Here is a 19,113-nt window from a genome sequence, read left to right as displayed (position 1 = left end):
CACCACATAGCCGGAATATTGCTGAGTGCAACATAAAACAACAAACCAACCAATCATATATAGACTTGCACAAAGTGTGTCAGTTTTTATGTTTATACCTCCACAAACATCACAAAATGGAGACCTTGAAAAAAATAACTCACATCACACTCTATTAAATCAGTAATGAAAAACTAGTATGTTTTATGTAAACATGGCTTGACATATGAAAACTAAGATTATGTCAAGAAGTGATGCTATCTTAAGATGTAAATGTATGCTATGTATTCATCAATACACACTGACTCAACAATTTACTAGTCCTTTGCACTTAGAAATGTGTTCACAGAGACAATAGCAAGTATTGAAGTGTTTTCATAAATATTAACTTACATCTTGAATTCAATTACATGTACTTCAATATCTTTGAATCTTGTTTTCTACAAGAAACAATTATTAATGTAGTATTAGAATGTTAGCAGTAGCGTGATGTGATGGAATCAGCAGCAGAATATAGTGGGGTGTGTTTTAATATTGTGTATATGTCAGGCGATTCATGTACATGTGTATGGTTTTTTATACACACAACCACATGATTTAAGAAATACACTTCGCTCTACCACCATGTATAGTGTAATAAAACACACTTTTGCCCTGAACTATTATAGTTAAAGCACGAGGACGCAAGCCCTGAACTATTATAGTAGGGCGGGCGTATTTCTTTCTAAGATGCCAAATTTAATACTTTCTTAAAGATAATAAGCCATTAATTTAAGGCAGAAAACAAACGGACGGTAGCCGGTGACCTAAATTAAGAATATGCACAGGGCTAACTGGCTGTTCCCATTGATGTGTCTGCCCCTACGCTAAGATGAAGCGTTACCAAGAAGAAAAACAAATGATAACAGTTTGATGACGGGTTTACGCTGGGATTAAATATCTTCTCTGAATTATTTAAATTACATCTGTCATTAACATAAACCATATGGGGCAATATGAACGCTGCATTTCTACTACCAGCCGTAAGTTTAGATCAGTACATCCAGAGGAAGTTGAGTAGTCAAGTTTACATTCCACAATTGCATTTGGGAATGTAAACATTCTGAACGTTACCGTGTCGCTGAAAACTTGTGAGTCGAAATGACACATTTTAACCGCCGTGAAACATAAACGTAATGTTTCCACCAGTGATGTTAGCTGCGTGGAAGCAACAGCAAAACCAAGAAACGGGATGCAGCGGTGTAGTTTACTGTAGGAGGAGGCCGTGCGAGGCGCATGACAACTGACATGCATCGTGACGCCGCTTACATTGTGACGTAATGTAAAATGGTTCGATTCACGAGGGGACTATACCTTTATTGTCTGATAATGTATTTTTTTTTCGATTATTTCTAACCGCTAGGCATCTTAGAAATTATAGGAAATTTGCCTATTTCTCTGAGGATCCCAATAAACATTTTGTATCAAATTTGATTTTTGTTGCGTATTAATTTATTGTTTGAGAAGTCAACAGGAAGCAATTCAGATGACATGATCTTACTTGCATCAGCATGTTCAGAGGATCATTTAGCTTCAGGGGCAATGGAGCTGGTGGGATAATTGGACTGAGTTTGGTTTTACGCCACTTTTAGCAATATTCCAGCAACATCACCGGGGGACACCAGAAATGGGCTTCACACATTGTACCCATGTGGGGATTCGAACCTCGGTCTTCGCTGACGAAATAACGCTTTAACCACTAGGCTACCCCACCACCGGGATAATTGGAACAAACTCGACAGCAAAATTAGGATGCCAAGTTAGGTATGCATTTTAGACTTTTATAGTCTTATTGATACTGTCTTGATAATATTTAGTATTATTTTGTCTGTAAAAGTTAGTACATACATTTTGGATGGTTCTCGTCTTGGATAAAAAAATATGCATAAAAAGGCATGTTTAGATATACACTTTATTACAGTTTGTATCTATACTTTGTACATTTGGGGTAATTTCTTGCAGAAAAGTGGCTTCATTAACAGGAATGCTGCAGAGCATGGTACAGTAATCTTGTTTCCCCCACTTACAAGAGAACTGTTGGTCACCAAGGCTCTGTTTCACAAAACAAACGTAGTGCTATAATTGTTGTTAATTCCATACATAGGCAGTAGCACTAGGACTGTTGTTTAGTAAACAGACCTCCCAAGGGTTAGCTGCATGCAAGTCTGACAGGTCAAGTTGTAATAACACTAGATGTGTTAACTTGATCAGTTTGCAGAGCACACTTTACAGAATTCAATTTAAATACTGGTATCTTTATAGATAGTTTTCTTCAAACTCATGAATGAAACATGCAGTTTATAAACTTGTGACATAAATGGAACAAGTGCTTAGTTTCTAGTAGAATAGAATAATACGTTTAAATATGTTGTTTTTTCTGTCAACCAGTTTCAGGGACACATGTTTGTTTGACACTGCATGCAGTTTGCCAGCTATATAACAGCAGTCTGAAAATAATTGAAATGAGGTACAGACGTTTCAGTGATTCACATCATGAACATTGATCAGTGCAATTTGGACATACACGTGTGTATAGCTGGAGGTGTTGTGAGGAAGTATATATTTTGTTGTTTTAAACAGGACTACACATTTCAGGAAGTGACAAATATTCCATATCATCTTGTAGAACACATTGAGAATTATATTTCATCAAAACAAACATAAATTAATAAACCTCAAAAGTAAATGAGTCACAAACTTCAGACAAATGCAAATGCAACACTTGGACAGATTGATTATGAGGATTACTCTTAGAGCCAAAGTGAGGACTTATATAACCAGTTTTTTATGTGTTTAGTAACTAATAAATAGGTTACAGTATGTGTCTGTATGCCTCAACAAACTAATCACTGCAACTAATAGTTTTATTTTGTAAGTTTGTAAAATGAAGCATACATATGCAGATGGTGATATGTGTTGGACGGTGGAAGGAGGAATGCTACTCTTGATGCCTGATTCTACAGCTGACAAAATGGTTGTAACATTGGCTCCAAGTTGCAGACTTCCAGGTTCCTGTTCCACAAAGCAAGCATAGACAGTCACAGCACTACGATGACTCTATTCAACAGGGTCCAGGGACAAATGGACATCGTTATCAGAAACCAACAACAATAGGCCCAATTTGCTTACAGTTGAATGTTACTCTAATGAAATTTGGACAGCACAGGTTTGATTTGGCCTTTCAGTGAATGATAATCACAACATAACTGGCATTTGTTTGTATTTATAAGTGACACTTGTAACCTGTATTGCTTTGAATGGTCAGCGGAGCTCCGATATGACAGTAGAGCCATGTGATTCCATTCTTGTAATGTACATACACTTCAGGAAATCCCTCTGCCAGTATTGCCATTGTCCAATAAACCTCACATTTCATTGTCTATATACACTTGTCTTCGCTGACATTTTCCTTGTCATAAAAAATGTTTTGCAAACTGAGCATGTTCTGAAATATACAATGTATATTGAGAATAGCCTGTGGTCGTCTCAACTTGAGTTATGAGCTCAATCCCCATTTCATGCTCCAGACACTGTTGAACTCTAAGGCTTGACTGTCTTCCTCACTGTTTGGCTTTCTTCATGATGTTGGTGAACACACTGAGCACTTTCTTTATATGATCTTCTGGAATATCAATGTCAGCATTCTCCAAGTCATCGATGTCATTGATGTGAAATGATAGACCCTGTAAAGCAGAATAAACATCATCAATACTTTGCAGGTAATATCCCGATGTCAACTGGCCAGTCAGCCAGCAGTACTCATGCCTTGATGACACAGAACCCATCATAAGATCTGCCCATTACTGCTGTTACCTTCACATAACATGGACATCTGGCACACACATTGGACTATCGTTTTGGTGCCGTTACTAAATTAGCACAAACGATTATATTTTGTAATAATATGTGGTGATATGTATCATGATATTATTGCACCCTCTTCAACAATTATATCTTCTGTCAGATCTTTTAGGGGCAGTCGGGTAGCCTGGTGGTTAAAGCGTTCGCTTGTCACACTGAAGACTTGGGTTTGATTCCCCATGTGGGTACAATGTGTGAAGCCCATATCTGGTGTCGCGATATTGCTGGAATGTTGTTAAAAGTGTCATAAAACCATACCCACTCAGATCTTTTACTTTGATGTGATACCTGTCTGCTTGAAGATTTGACAACATCTCCATAGAACTAACTTTGACCTCCCAGTCTACATCAAAGATTTGTGGAATCTTGAACAAACCAGACATCAGCTTTCTAAAATGGTTCATCTTCACTTATTTAACCACTTCTTTCAACCATTTTGATCTTAGCAAAAGAAAACTGTCATCCAACTCTAATAAACCCAGAACAGTGCACCTTATGAGTTTAAGTTGCCATGGTGCTCAAAAATAACAGGACGTATACAATATACACCAGGGCTCCAGATAATTTTTCAACATCAGGAGTACGTACTCCATATTTTTTCAATATAGGAAAAACTTAAGAGTACATTTAGTGTACTGAATGGAGTTTAATGGCGTGTCAGTAATCTTGTGTTTCGTTTCATATATGCAACACAACATTACTTTTCTTGTGTAAACAGGTCAATAAACAATAAAACAACACTCTTTCAGATAAACACATCTGTAAATGATTCCAAGACCGTACAGCATTGCCGTGGTGCGTATCTGCTACGTTTTCTAAATTATTTCTACCGTATCGTGCATATTTTTTATCCGTACATACGCCGATACGGCCCTTATCTGGAGCCGTGATACACAACATCAGTCATGTTTTAGATACAGATATACCACATGCTTGCTTGTATGAAATCTTTCAGATTCGGTAGTTTTGCTGCTGAATGGCTCCATAGAAAGTTCACATGACTTAACTTTCTATTGAGATTTGATTTTAATGAGACTTTGCTGGTACCTACCTTATGACCTGGCCAGATGATGGGCCCAGTATGTTTAGTTACAAAGGTACATACCTTTCCTGTAAATCTGATGGCAGTTTCAGGTGAAGTGGGTGCGATGCTACCCACCTTTCCTGTGAGTTTAACAGCAGGGTCAGCAGGATTGGAAACAGGGCTGCCAGTGATAGAGAGGAGGCGTTCCCCGGGGCGTGGATCTCGTACTCCAGCAGGTGTGTAGGGAAGTCTAGAAACATGGCCAGACAAATGTAATCCAGTATATCTACACAATAGGTCTGTAATAAATACATACATGGCTTTTCATGAAGTTGGTTTTGTTTGCTTGATGTTTCTGCCAGAATCAGCAATATCAGCTAAATCAGTCCAGTGTCCACATAAACTATTCTTGTGTGGAACTGAGTACCTGGTTGCCTTCTATGAAACACATGGGACCTGAGGATCAGTGTTCTGTTCCACAAGCGATCTTAGATCTAAGACTGTAGCATCCTAATGTTATAGAATGGCAGCGATCTTAGATCTAAGACTGAAGCATCCTAATGTTATAGTATGGCAGTGATGTTAGATCTAAGACTGTAGCATCCTAATGTTATAGTATGGCAGCGATCTTAGATCTAAGACTGTAGCATCCTAATGTTATAGTATGGCAGCATCATCTTAGATCTAAGACTGTAGCATCCTAATGTTATAGTATGGCAGCGATCTTAGATCTAAGACTGTAGCATCCTAATGTTATAGTATGGCAGCGATCTTAGATCTAAGACTGTAGCATCCTAATGTTATAGTATGGCAGCGATCTTAGATCTAAGACTGTAGCATCCTAATGTTATAGTATGGCAGCGATCTTAGATCTAAGACTGTAGCATCCTAATGTTATAGTATGGCAGCGATCTTAGATCTAAGACTGTAGCATCCTAATGTTGTTATAGTATGGCAGCGATCTTAGATCTAAGACTGTAGCATCCTAATGTTATAGTATAGCATCTTAGATCTAAGATGCATCCTAATGTTATAGTATGGCAGCGATCTTAGATCTAAGACTGTAGCATCCTAATGTTATAGTATGGCAGCGATCTTAGATCTAAGACTGTAGCATCCTAATGTTATAGTATGGCAGCGATCTTAGATCTAAGACTGTAGCATCCTAATGTTATAGTATGGCAGCGATCTTAGATCTAAGACTGTAGCATCCTAATGTTATAGTATGGCAGCGATCTTAGATCTAAGACTGTAGCATCCTAATGTTATAGTATGGCAGTTACGATCACCTTTTGGAAAATATCGCTTTGTGGAACAGGTCAGTGCTTGTCTTGCATGACATAAGGGGAATTGAGGATCTGGTTGCCTTGTATGGAATAGTGTTGGGAATTGGTTGAAATCTCATAATTGATGATTGCTTCATTACCAACAAACAATCATCGATAAAAATTGGTTAGCGTCAATTTTCAGATTTTCCTATCCAGGTTGTTATTGCAGATATGTATAACATGATGCACCTTGCTACTTTAAATTGATGTTGATATATCATGAGCATAAACCTTCTGGGGTCTTCAAGAAATATTCAGTCATGACTTTTCAGTTAAGTTTCCAGGGCCTGACAACTTTGAAGATATGTTCCATCGTCAAGTGTTTCAAAGACTAAAACAGCAGTTCCAAAATCATTTGTGTTCAATTATGAGAAAATGTGATCGATTGCTTGATCGTTTGGTGACTTCGACCAATCTTCGATTATTTCAATTAATCGGAACACCACTAGTATGGCATATGGGAGAAATGAGGACCTAGATGCCTTGTATGACAAATGAGAACCTGGCTGCCTTGACAAATGGTAACTGAGAACCTGGCTGCCCAAATGGTAACTGAGAACCTGGCTGCCTTGTATGACAAAATGGTAACCTGGCTGCCTTGTGATGGTAAACCTGGTTGCCTTGTACAACAAATGGTAACTGAGAACCTGGCTGCCTTGTATGACAAATGGTAACTTAGGACCTGGTTGCCTTGTACAACAAATGGTAACTGAGAACCTGGCTGCCTTGTATGACAAATGGTAACTGAGGACCTGGTTGCCTTGTATAACAAATGGTAACTGAGAACCTGGCTGCCTTGTATGACAAATGGTAACTGAGCTTGTTGCATCAGACTAAAACTGCATCAACATAAGAGGTCTTACATGAAATCTTACAAAAGTGAAATCATCTTGGTCCCTAATATAAATATGATTGCATGGGTGAAAGAACCAATATTCCAAGTGGGAAGATATCAGGAATTAAAGAGGGGAATCTCAACATGGATGTAACTTTTCTCCAAACATCAGTGAGCCAAAACAGTCTTTGAGGAGGACTTCAGTTCAGTGAGATACACATTCAAGAGACTCGTTGGGAATGAACTGTTTCTGAGCACGCATTTCACCTAGCAATGTTAGGGAATCAGGCGTGTGATGAGCAGTAACTATAACACAAAACTTGTTGTAATCCTACTTTACTTACTTGGGATCAAACTTGGGTGTGATGAGGGGTGTCTCCCATCCTGAGGTAGCCATACTCCGCTGTGAAGGTGTTCTGTATCTGAAACAGACATTTTCCACTTACACCACTCACATACTTCAGTACAATCATCAATGCCTTACACGGAGACAGAACTTATAGGCCAACCTGTTGTTTTTCCTAACCTGCCCCAGACGTATTCAGATCAGACCAGCAGCTGGTTAACAAACTGGGCATGCAGAAGTAAACATTACATGGGTTCTGCTTCAATGATGTGACAGAGACAATGCTCAAAAACAAACCCACAGTATTCCTTTGTAAAATGGTGCAGCTTAAAGCAATATTCATTTGTTCATTCCTATGTAATAATACATCTCATCCTGTTCCCATCCAACAATTACACAGCTTGTAGGAATTTCAGATGACACTTAAAATGTTACACTTTGGCATCAAGTTATTATCAGCTTATTTTAGCTCAATCAAACTGTTTGCTATCAACAGTTCAAGAATGAGTGAGTGAGTTTGATGCCGCTTTTAGCAATATCACAGTGGGGGACACCAGAAATAGACTTCATACAATATGCCCATGTGGGGAATCAACAGTTCAAGAAACATGCAAGCACACATGATCAATATTTGTGCAGGTACCAAAGGCTCTCCTTAAATACTGGTAATAACTTGCTTGCAATACTCACCTTGACCTTAGTGAAGAGTTCATCACAGCAGAGGGTCTGTAAACAGAAGATTCCTGTAAATACTTGCTTTTCTTCACTGTCGTTCTGCCTGTAGCTTTCTGCAACATCAAAGTAGCATCCTTAGTCACAAAATGTCATCACAAACAGTACAGAATTGACATTATAAGTATATAGCAGGATCTGGATCTGTTACAAGGACAGGTAAAAGGAGGGTGAAACCAGGATCTGTTACAAGGAGAGGTATAAGGAGGGTGAAACCTGGATCTGTTACAAGGAGAGGTATAAGGAGGGTGAAACCTGGATCTGTTACAAGGAGAGGTATAAGGAGGGTGAAACCTGGATCTGTTACAAGGACAGGTATAAGGAGGGTGAAACCTAGATCTGTTACAAAGAGAGGTATAAAGAGGGTGAAACCTGGATCTGTTACAAGGAGAGGTAAAAGGAGGGTGAACCTGGATCTGTTACAAGGAGAGGTATAAGGAGGGTGAAACCTGGATCTGCTACAAGGAGAGGTATAAGGAGGGTGAAACCTGGATCTGTTACAAGGAGAGGTATAAGGAGGGTGAAACCTGGATCTGTTACAAGGAGAGGTATAAGGAGGGTGAAACCTGGATCTGCTACAAGGAGAGGTATAAGGAGGGTGAAACCTGGATCTGCTACAGGAGGTATAAGGAGGGTGAAACCTGGATCTGTTACAAGGAGAGGTATAAGGAGGGTGAAACCTGGATCTGTTACAAGGAGAGGTATAAGGAGGGTGAAACCTGGATCTGCTACAAGGAGAGGTATAAGGAGGGTGAAACCTGGATCTGTTACAAGGAGAGGTATAAGCAGGGTGAAACCTGGATCTGCTACAAGTAGAGGTATAAGGAGGGTGAAACCTGGAGTAGTATACACAATGGTGGTACGGGACCGCAAAGCAAAATTCCTATGTTAAAGTAATGGGGAAAAGACCAAAGGGTGCACCTCCACTCAACATTTGAGTATATAGGGACACTCTTTGTTTGTATTTTTTTTCTTCATGGTCCCAGTAGTCCATCCAACCCAAAGACAGGTATACGGAAAGCCAAAATGGAGTCCAGCGCAGAAAAACAACAACAATATGTCGATGGGGTTTGGACCACTCTCGTGTTGTTTCTCCATTCAAATTAGAGATACACTAGGTACATAGGTATAGAACATACCAAAATGCCAGGAACTAAGCTATCTTGTGAAGCCTACGCCGAGATCCGATCGGGTGAATCAGTGGCAGCTCCGAGAGAACTCCCGACATGGCCGAAGTCTTCGAGAGACTGCTGGTGAAGTGTCCCCACGTATTGCTTTCCGACCGAGAGAAACAAATCCTGGAGAAATCTGGACACACCTTCTACGAGCGCTACCAGATGCCTCGCCAGTTTCTGGAACTGTATTTGCTGTACTTTTGCCCATTCGTCGAAGACGGCAAAATAGTGGATTTCGTCTACCTCAACCCACCTAACCAATTTCGCCCAGCATCGGGCAAACTCCGCATCGTTCTCGCAGACGACTACTGCCACCCAGCAGAACCCAAGGACAGAAGACACCACCAATGCACCGACTGCCTGGCCGCCATATCGGAACTCCCCACTCTCTTTGAGGGAGACAATGCGTTCTGTGGAAAACAAAGCGATAGAAGACTACACACCACCCCAGGAGGATCGACTCCCACTTGATGTTCCAGAAGAAATCCCAATCCACTACTTTCTCTCGAACATAGAGAATCTGTATGACGACGACTGCCTCTCTTGGTGCCTGCGCTACCAACGCCTCGTTGACGAGTTGTCGGCCAATTGTCCATGCAGCGAGAAAGAGTCTTGTATCTTCTGGCAACTATCAGGACAAGCAGATCCGCCACGGGACGGGGACGGCATACCACCCTTTGCCCAACTACGGCGGACCCAAGGATGTGGAAGTGGCAGCCCCTCCATGCAGCAAACACCGAAAAGCCACAGACGTTCCGGAAGGAGTCTACATTTTCCAAAAGTTTTCCGTAGCGAAATACGAAGGGAAGAACCCACTGTTGCTGCTACTGGATTCGCCATCGAATTCCGGTGTACAGCTACAAGATATGAGAAAAGGTTCGAGACACTGGCGGAATAGAACGCCTACGTTTGGTGGGTAGAGCATTTCTGTGCAGGCTGGGCAAAATCTGCCATCCGCACATATCGATGAGGAAAGACGATCGAGACCGGCGGGAATAGCTTTTTTCTATCGAAAATACTACTACACAAACGCAAGGGCGTTGCTGGAGGAATCTGAGAAGGCAGAAAACAGGCTGCATTCCACACATCGACTTTCTCTACAGCATGTGGTGGGGGTCCATATGTTTTGGCGTCTCGTCGACATGTTTGTGGACCGGTGTTGCGTGGTGGGCGGCGGCCGACGGTGTGCTGGCATGCTTCCAGGTCTTGTAGACGACATTCCATACAAACAAGGAGGCTAGCGAAAGGTAGGTCCACTTTTGGGTTGATTCTACCGCCTGCAGCACCTTCTCAATACCCGACCGCGTATCCTCCTCCTCGACGTTTTCTATTTCCTCCCGGAGTTCGTTGTCGTCCTTGTCCAGCCTCGACAAGATGTCGACCAACAAATTTGTCGTTCGCTGCACACCAGCCGACAACGTATTCGCGGTTTGCTCCGCACGAGCCAACAACATCATCATATGTCTATATGGAAATCCCAATCCTCTCCCAGGAAAAAAATAATTTCTTGGTCGACATCTTGTCTAGGCTAGATAAGGATGACGAAGAACTCCAGGAAAAAATGGGAGAGGATTGTGATAGGATTGGGATTTCCATATAGACATATGGGAAGGATGGGCTCCAGGGCTCCAGATAAGGGCCGTATCGGCGTATGTCCGGATAAAAATTAAGCACAATACGGTAGCAAATAATTTAGAAAACGTAGCATGTACGCACCACAGCAATAGTGTATGGTCTGAGAATCACTTACAGACGTATTTATCTGAAGAAAAATATTGGTTTATTGTTTATTGACCTGTTTACACAAGACTATCAATGCTGTGGTGCATATATACTCATGCCAATAATGGTTGTCACCCTTCAATTTTTTATTGGAGAGGGGGTGGGGGTGGGGGGTGACAACCATTATTGGCATGAGTATATGAAACGAAACAATAATGTACTCTTAAGGTTTTCCAGTACTCCTGTAGTGAAAAAATATGGAGTACTTACTCCCTATATATATCCAGGAAAAAAGCTATTCCCGCCCGGTCTCTGGTGGGAGCAGCAACTCGACTTCTCGATCGTCTTGCCTCATCGATATGTGCGAGTGGCAGATTTTGCCCAGCCTGCACAGAAATGCTCTACCCACCAAACGTAGACGTTCTATTCCACCGGTGTCTCGAACCTTTTCTCATATCTTGTAGCTGTACACCGGAATTCGATGGCGAATCCAGTAGCAGCAACAGTGGGTTCTTCCTAGTCTCTCGTACAGACCCTGAAGCAAATATATCCAAGAAAGCCCACACAAGTCTAGAAAATGTGGCAAGTCTAGATTTCCTCAGCTTCAGGGTCTGTACCAATCTGCTGAATTCACAAGCCAGAATATGGCTTGTAATTATCAGTTGATCTCTAGCTGTCACTAGTATTTAATATTAACTCATGGGGAGCCTCCCCCAAGACCCCACGCTGAGCCAAGACCTCCTGCTTCTGCCTGTCCTCTCACTCCAGACAAACAACATGTGTGATTACACTAGAGACCTGATGACTTATAAAATCTGAGTATTTTCTTTAACTGTTTCATTTTACACTGGCGAGGAGAGGGGATCATTTCGAAAGGTTTTCCATCTCAGGGTAAAAATGAATTGGAACTTTGATGATTTGCATGATGAAGAGACAAACAGAGAAATATAAATCATTTGTATCAAAGCAGTGAACCTCAACGTTGTAGGCATTTGTGACTTTATCCATAAACTTTGAAAAGACATTGTCATGGGGATCTGATGGCATATTGTTATCCCGCGTAACAACGAAGTTGCGGGGAAATATGGAAACGAGTTCCGTCCGTCCGTGCTTCCATCACGCTTTGTCCGAAGCATATGTCCTAAACTATTTGTGATAGCTTAACCAAACTTGGTACACATGTCAAGCATGATCCCCTAGATGTGCCTTTTGGGGGTTAGACCCAGATTCTATTATTTACAGACAGCTGGAATATTGCTGAGTGTGGCATAAAACTAAACTCACTCACTCACTGCTATATACACACCAAAACATTTGACATAGTCATAACTAACTGACATATACATGAAGAGTATTTTGCCATTGCGGGGGATATTGATGACTTTTTCTGCTTGTTACATTATATATATGCGACATCAATTAAACTTCCACATATAGTGCAGACACAACCTTTGGATTTTGGAGAATATAAATAACTTTGGATTTTTTGGGGTGACATCCAGTTGTCCAGGCATAGGATTATCAAGAGATGCTACCCTTAGCTGGTATCCCTGCTTGCTCTCAAAATAGATTTGGCGACACTTGATACTCATTACCCCAAATCGGCCCACACCACTGGCAGTAGGACCGGGAGGCGGTGGGGGCAGTAATTATTCCTGTCACACACAATTAAAGCAGTAATGGGTGATAAGCATCTTTGCATGTGTTGTGAAATTCCAAGAAATTATCCCTCTGCAGATTTGTTTAGTCTCTGAAAATGAAGAAAGTCTCAGGGCTCCTTTTCATTATATATAATTTTTTTTACTATGAACTTTTTTCAGTAAAATATGTTCATTTCAGAGACTAGTTGTTAGTCTAGGTTCTTCCCTTCGTATTTCGCTACGGAAAACTTTTGGAAAATGTAGACTCCTTCCGGAACGTCTGTGGCTTTTCGGTGTTTGCTGCATGGAGGGGCTGCCACTTCCACATCCTTGGGTCCGCCGTAGTTGGGCAAAGGGGTGGTATGCCGTCCCCGTCCCCATGGCAGATCTGCTTGTCCCGATAGTTGCCAGAAGATACAAGACTCTTTCTCGCTGCATTGACAATTGGCCGACAACTCGCCAACGCGGCGTTGGTAGCACAGGCACCAAGAGAGGCAGTCATCGTACAGATTCTCTATGTTTGTGAGAAAGTAGTGGATTGGGATTTCTTCCGGAACATCAAGTGGGAGTTGATCCTCCTGGGGTGGTGTGTAGTTTTCTATCACTTTGTTTTTCCACAGAACTCATTTCTTGCTGTCGGCGCAGTGGTCAATGGCGCCGCACTTGCACGTAGAGTTGTCTCACTCGAAGAGAGTGGGGAGTTTCGATATGGCGGCCAGGCAGTCGGTGCATCGGTGGTGTCTTCTGTCCTTGGGTTCTGATGGGTGGCAGTAGTCGTCTGCGAGAACGATGCGGAGTTTGTCCGATGCTAGGCGAAATTGGTTAGGTGGGTAGAGGTAGACGAAATCCACTATTTTGCCGTCTTCGAGCGAATGGGCAAAAGTACAGCAAATACAGTTCCAGAAACTGGCGAGGCATCTGGTAGCGTTCGTAGAAGGTGTGTCCAGATTTCTCCAGGATTTGTTTCTCTCGGTTGGAAAGCAATACGTGGGGACACTTCACCAGCAGTCTCTCGAAGACTTCGGCCATGTCGGGAGTTCTCTCGGAGCTGCCACGGATTTGCGTGTATCGGGCTTGCGATATGTGGTACTTCCTCTTTGCTTCCGGAAGGGACAAACGACCTGATCGGATCTCGGCGTAGGCTTCACACGATAGCTTAGTTCCTGGCATTTTGGTGTGTTCTATACCTATGTACATAGTGTATTTCTAATTCAAGTGCACCTTCGTCGATGGAGAAACAACACGAGAGTGGTCCAAACCCCATCGACATATTGTTGTTGTTTTTCTGCGCTGGACTCCATTTTGGCTTTCCGTATACCTGTCTTTGGGTTGGATGGACTACTGGGACCATGAAGAAAAAAAATACAAACAAAGAGTGTCCCTATATACTCAAATGTTGAGTGGAGGTGCACCCTTTGGTCTTTTCCCCATTACTTTAACATAGGAATTTTGCTTTGTGGCCCCTACCACCATTGTGTATACTACTCCTGGATCTGTTACAAGGACAGGTATATAACAGTGGTAGGTTCCATCCAGTTCATGTTGAGTCTTACCCTCCTGCAGTTCTGGGTCGGTGTTGGGCTGGCACCCTGCTCCTCCATGATGGTCTCACTCAAAAGGTTAAAGGATAACATGTTTCATTGAATACTTCACAGGCGGCTCACATGGATATGACTGACAAGGATCTAACATGGATATGACTGACAAGGAGCATATCACATGGATATGACTGACAAGGACACATAACATGGATATGACTGACGACACATACTCACATGAATATGACTGACAAGGACACATACTCACATGAATATGACTGACAGGGACACATACATGGCAAGGACACATACTCACATGAATATGACTGACAAGGACACATACTCACATGGATATGACTGACAAGGACACATACTCACATGGATATGACTGACAAGGACACATACTCACATGGATATGACTGACAAGGACACATACTCACATGAATATGACTGACAAGGACACATACTCACATGGATATGACTGACAAGGACACATACTCACATGGATATGACTGACAAGGACACATACTCACATGGATATGACTAACAAGGACACATACTCACATAAATATGACTGACAAGGACACATACACATGAATATGACTGACATGGATATGACTGACAGGGACATGTACTCACATTGATATCATGAATATGACAAGGACATGGATATGACTACATTGATATGACTGACATACTGAGATCACTGACAAGGACATGTAATCACATGACTCATCACTGACAAGGACATGTAATCACATGGATACGACTGACAAGGACACACACTAACATGGATATCACTGACAAGGACATGTACTCACACTGATATCACTGACAAGGATGTGTACTCACATGGATATCACTTACAAGGACATTTAGATGTACTCACACAGATATCACTGACAAGGACACATACTCACATTGATATGACTGACAAGGACATGTACTCACATGGTTCTAACCAGCTGACTTGACATAGGACACACTCTGCCAAAGCCACCAGTATCCTCCTCCTGGCTCTTCATCTCCAGATATTCCAGAGCACACTGAACTGTTCCCCCAGAGGCTGCAATGATAAGGGAGTGTACACATAATCATGGTGGCTTAATTCATGTTCTCAGTAAAACAAAACTTTAAAGGCATGAAGACATACATCAACACTGTACTGCCATCTCTAGTTCACCAGGGTTAGACAAGGTCAGTAGTGAAACTATGGAAAGAATGATGTTTTATGTATTGATCAAATAGATGAGTCTAGTCATGAATAAACTGTAAATAGATTGGATTTATTATTCCCTTGCAGCAGTATCCCTTATTGCGGCATGAGCCACAGACTTACCAATAAAATCATCCATTGTCATTTCTCGTACTTTCTGCAATAACAAATAGAACACATATAACATCAATATTACATGATTACAGATCACTGCCAATAAAAGACAACAGAAAAAGGAACAGTGTTACAATAACAAACCATGCCATCATTACAGTGACCACGTTAGGTGTTGACATATTTATCTTCTGTATCATGATACTTGTCACTGATGTGACTGATAACACTGGACAAGCATGATGAAATAATGACATTTTTCAGGAAAAGACTGAGATCTAATATGAAATGCCCAGTGAAGTTGGGCTGTTTAAAATGGCAATTTAAGACACTACTACAATCTAATGCCACAAAATTGAATTCTAACTGAAATTGAGGCTGTAGATTCTGTCAGATTATCCACTCTTTACGAAGATGTGCTTTAGTTTTTTCTTCATTTGCTCAAATTATATAGAGAATATTATATGAGTGCCCATGCCATACTATGTTTACGACACGAGTGCATAAATGTTGGTTTTTCTCGAGCGAGAGCTAGGGATATACCGATATTTAGGCACACGAGTGTCGTAAACGTCACCATGACAAAGTGATATTTTGCCCTAGGGCATCTTATGAAAAATATGAACCCCAATATGTTCGCCCTCGTAGTTAATAAAATCAAATTAGAAATGACAAGCATTCCTGTGTCAAAGGATAAGATTTGAATTCTGTTCTAAAAGGAAATCCAAATGGATCTTCAACAAATAATGAAAATCTATTGAATTCAGTCAATGATTTTACAGTTGATTCAAAAAGGTTTGCAATATTCTAAAAGCATCACACCTATGTTGCCTGCTCTCCAAATGTGTTATGAAACAATGCCCATGTGCTTTGTTTTGTACATATGACAATTTACTAGTAGTAATACTACTGTATATTGTAATTCAGAGGTATATAATTAAGCCAAAACACTTTGTTTACAAACTGTCTTAAAAACCATATAACCTTTGCCATTAGGGCAATGACAAGGACCTCTTGATAATCATGCTGAATTTTAAACACTGACATACATTATATAGAAACAAGAAAACCACATCTTGATAAACAAGGGAGTAATCCCTGACTAGAACCTACAGATTGGATGGATATGCTATAAATATTTTTACCTGAGGCAGCTGAATGATTTCTCCCTTCAGTCGGACAGTTACTGACTTGCAAAGCTGATTGATTTTATCTTCCATGATCTTAAGAGAGGTCTCAACTAAAAATAACATGTCAAAACACATATTTAACAAAACATTTTAAATCTGCGACAAAGACCTGTAAAGAAGCATAGGTATACAAGTTAAAATGGACATACTGGGTAATTAATTACACAGTGTTGATAATATGAAGCATATCTGGAGCTCGGAATGCATAAGAACTACACACCATCAGGCAGAGTAAAACTGATGGTTGGGCTTTGGGATTCATCACTGATCTCCAGTTTATTTTAGATGATATAGCTGAAATATGGATAATCAGTATTGGGGGATCTTTTCTGTTGTGGAAGGTACACAGCACATGCGAGATTCAGGTGTCATTCAACAGTAGCCATGGTAACTCAGTATACATGTGTATTCGTGCTGGATATTTCCTTCAGCCATATGAACTAATATAGCAGTCATCCTGGTAAGCAAATGGTGGGCTGATGGTGAGGTGGTAGCATGCTGGCAGGCACTGGTCTACCAAATACAAGACCATATGTCTAATGATCATGGCAATATTCCTGACATCTATTTCCAGGGTATGAATATCTACCTTTGGCATCATAGTCCTGTAGGAAGACTTCCAATTTACGCTCTCGTTCCTGCTCAGTCAGTGATTTGCCTTCATCCCCTTCAGGAGCTTTGGGTTTAGCTCGCTTGTTTATTCGAGTTGTTCGTTTACGAGGTGGCATTATGGATTTATGTAGTGCTAAAAATGGACAAACTGATACATAAAATATATATGACATTATTTCTTTTAAATCTTATATCTGTACCAACGATATTCCTCATCCTTATGATCATATATATTGCTCATTCATTATATCTTGATTATAATGTCCATGTATGTTTTTGCATACATCATCATGTTCATACACATTTTTGTTGATCACAGTACACTATAGGTATAAAAGTCGTGATCAAGTCAGTACTGACAGCAGTAGCTTGCTAATGATAAAACATCCACAGGGCATGCCCGAGATTGGACACTGACATATTTTGGATAAGACATTTTAAGATAGGGAAATATTAGATGCTATTACAAGATAACATTACAACATAATAGTTTGTTAAAAGACCCATTCTGACACATTCCCAAGAGTGACAGTAACATAGTAAATACATAAATATATCACAGATAAATGACTTATGAAAATGTGCATCAAAAGATCATTTTAAATTCACACATGTAAATGACTGGCACATTGAATGTTTCTTTTCAGTTGGTACCTTGTTGAGTAAAAGAACATGAGCATGCACTGTGTTCTTCAATCAGCCTTCACAGGCATGTCGAAATAATATCCAGTATGTTCACGTAGAGCTACTTGTACAGTTTTGTAATCACGTTTTCAAACATCAGACGTGTTTACTATAAGAAGGCGTGTTAAGTCACATAGATCATGCAGATATTGTAAATCTTGGATTGTTGGGTGTGTTTTTTTCAAGAAAATTTTTAAGTTAGTGAAGTTTTAGGTAAGATTACAGAATACCGGATACCTTCCGCCAGTAAGAGTTCTGCCCGTAACCCCCGCTTGAAATGTACTCTATTATTATTTAAGGGGTTGGGGGTTTAGGTTTATGGTTTAGATTTAGCATTATGTTAGGTTTAGGGTAGGCTTTCTATATAAAAACATCTATTCTAACTATAAATCTCAGGCATAGAATGATAAAAAAACGGGGGTTACGGGCAGAAATCTTTCCTCTAAGCAACCGAAATTCCACCGTAAGAGTGTATCTAGTTGTAGAAAAATAACACGGCCTCTGGTTCAAGTCTTTAGCAAAGGGAATATATGAGACTGAGAGGATACATCAGTTACATTATACTGAACTGTTGGACTTAAAAAATCATGAAATTTCACGAAAACGGTTGTTATTATTTATTTCATGAGATCAGTGGGTGGGTATGCTATATAATAAGAAAAATCAAACATGTCTACATGGCTTGTTCGCATTTTGGATCAAAATTATGACAGTTCACTTCATTGTGATATGTCGTCTTTTGATCGAGATCATTTCGTGATTCAAAACTCACAATTAAGAAAAGTCTACTTGCTGAAAAGAAGTTTCTACCATCACATTCCGATTTACTCCAAGTAAAGAGAATTGATCTATAATGCAAAAACTCACATATTGAAATTTCCGCTTTAGTTTGAATCAATGTTCTCTTAACCAATCAAACATCACTTCCGGTATCGTAAACCATTGTCGCAAACAACACATTTTCTTTTTTAGACTCCAGTTTCATCAATACGCAATCCAAATGTAGAACAAATTCTAATACATGTAAAATGTAATTACAAATTATTCTTTATATAGTATACAACACCAGTCGATCTTT

General features: G+C 40.4%; 1 protein-coding gene across 5 annotated transcripts; it reads right to left on the bottom strand.

Annotated features, from left to right (window-relative positions):
- Nucleotides 1-1,916: 1,916 nt before the first annotated feature.
- LOC124262410 (borealin-like) lies at nt 1,917-18,961 on the bottom strand. 5 transcript variants are annotated; one of them, XM_046696917.1, is made up of 10 exons: nt 18,903-18,961; nt 17,329-17,484; nt 16,695-16,789; nt 15,559-15,592; nt 15,163-15,285; nt 14,235-14,304; nt 8,103-8,200; nt 7,411-7,488; nt 4,985-5,153; nt 1,917-3,701 (listed from the first exon to the last, which is right to left on the bottom strand). In XM_046696917.1, the coding sequence occupies exons 6-10, from the start codon at nt 14,280-14,282 to the stop codon at nt 3,579-3,581; spliced, it is 516 nt and encodes a 171-aa protein (XP_046552873.1). In that variant the 5' UTR covers nt 14,283-14,304; nt 15,163-15,285; nt 15,559-15,592; nt 16,695-16,789; nt 17,329-17,484; nt 18,903-18,961; the 3' UTR covers nt 1,917-3,578. The 5 variants fall into 5 exon arrangements, with proteins under 5 accessions (XP_046552873.1, XP_046552866.1, XP_046552849.1 ...); XM_046696910.1 differs by having other exon boundaries at nt 17,329-17,499; nt 18,903-18,952; XM_046696893.1 differs by having other exon boundaries at nt 17,329-17,499; nt 18,846-18,930.
- Nucleotides 18,962-19,113: the final 152 nt, after the last annotated feature.

This window comes from Haliotis rubra, unplaced genomic scaffold (genome assembly GCF_003918875.1).
Source record: "Haliotis rubra isolate DU_JTF1 unplaced genomic scaffold, ASM391887v1 Scf12, whole genome shotgun sequence".
Taxonomy (NCBI): Eukaryota; Metazoa; Mollusca; class Gastropoda; order Lepetellida; family Haliotidae; genus Haliotis; species Haliotis rubra.
The sequence above is the reverse complement of the archived record's forward strand: the minus strand, read 5'-3'. Positions and strand labels throughout refer to the sequence as shown.

What these genes read in the sequence shown, in the direction of transcription:
- LOC124262410 (XM_046696917.1), bottom strand. Translation starts at nt 14,282, where the DNA reads ATGGAGGAGCAGGGTGCCAGCCCAACACCGACCCAGAACTGCAGGAGG. An exon ending in AACTCTTCACTAAGGTCAAG is followed by an intron (nt 7,489 to 8,102) that starts GTGAGTATTGCA and finishes TGTCTGTTTCAG; the next exon opens with ATACAGAACACCTTCACAGC. An exon ending in CCATCAGATTTACAGGAAAG is followed by an intron (nt 3,702 to 4,984) that starts GTATGTACCTTT and finishes TCTGCTTTACAG; the next exon opens with GGTCTATCATTTCACATCAA.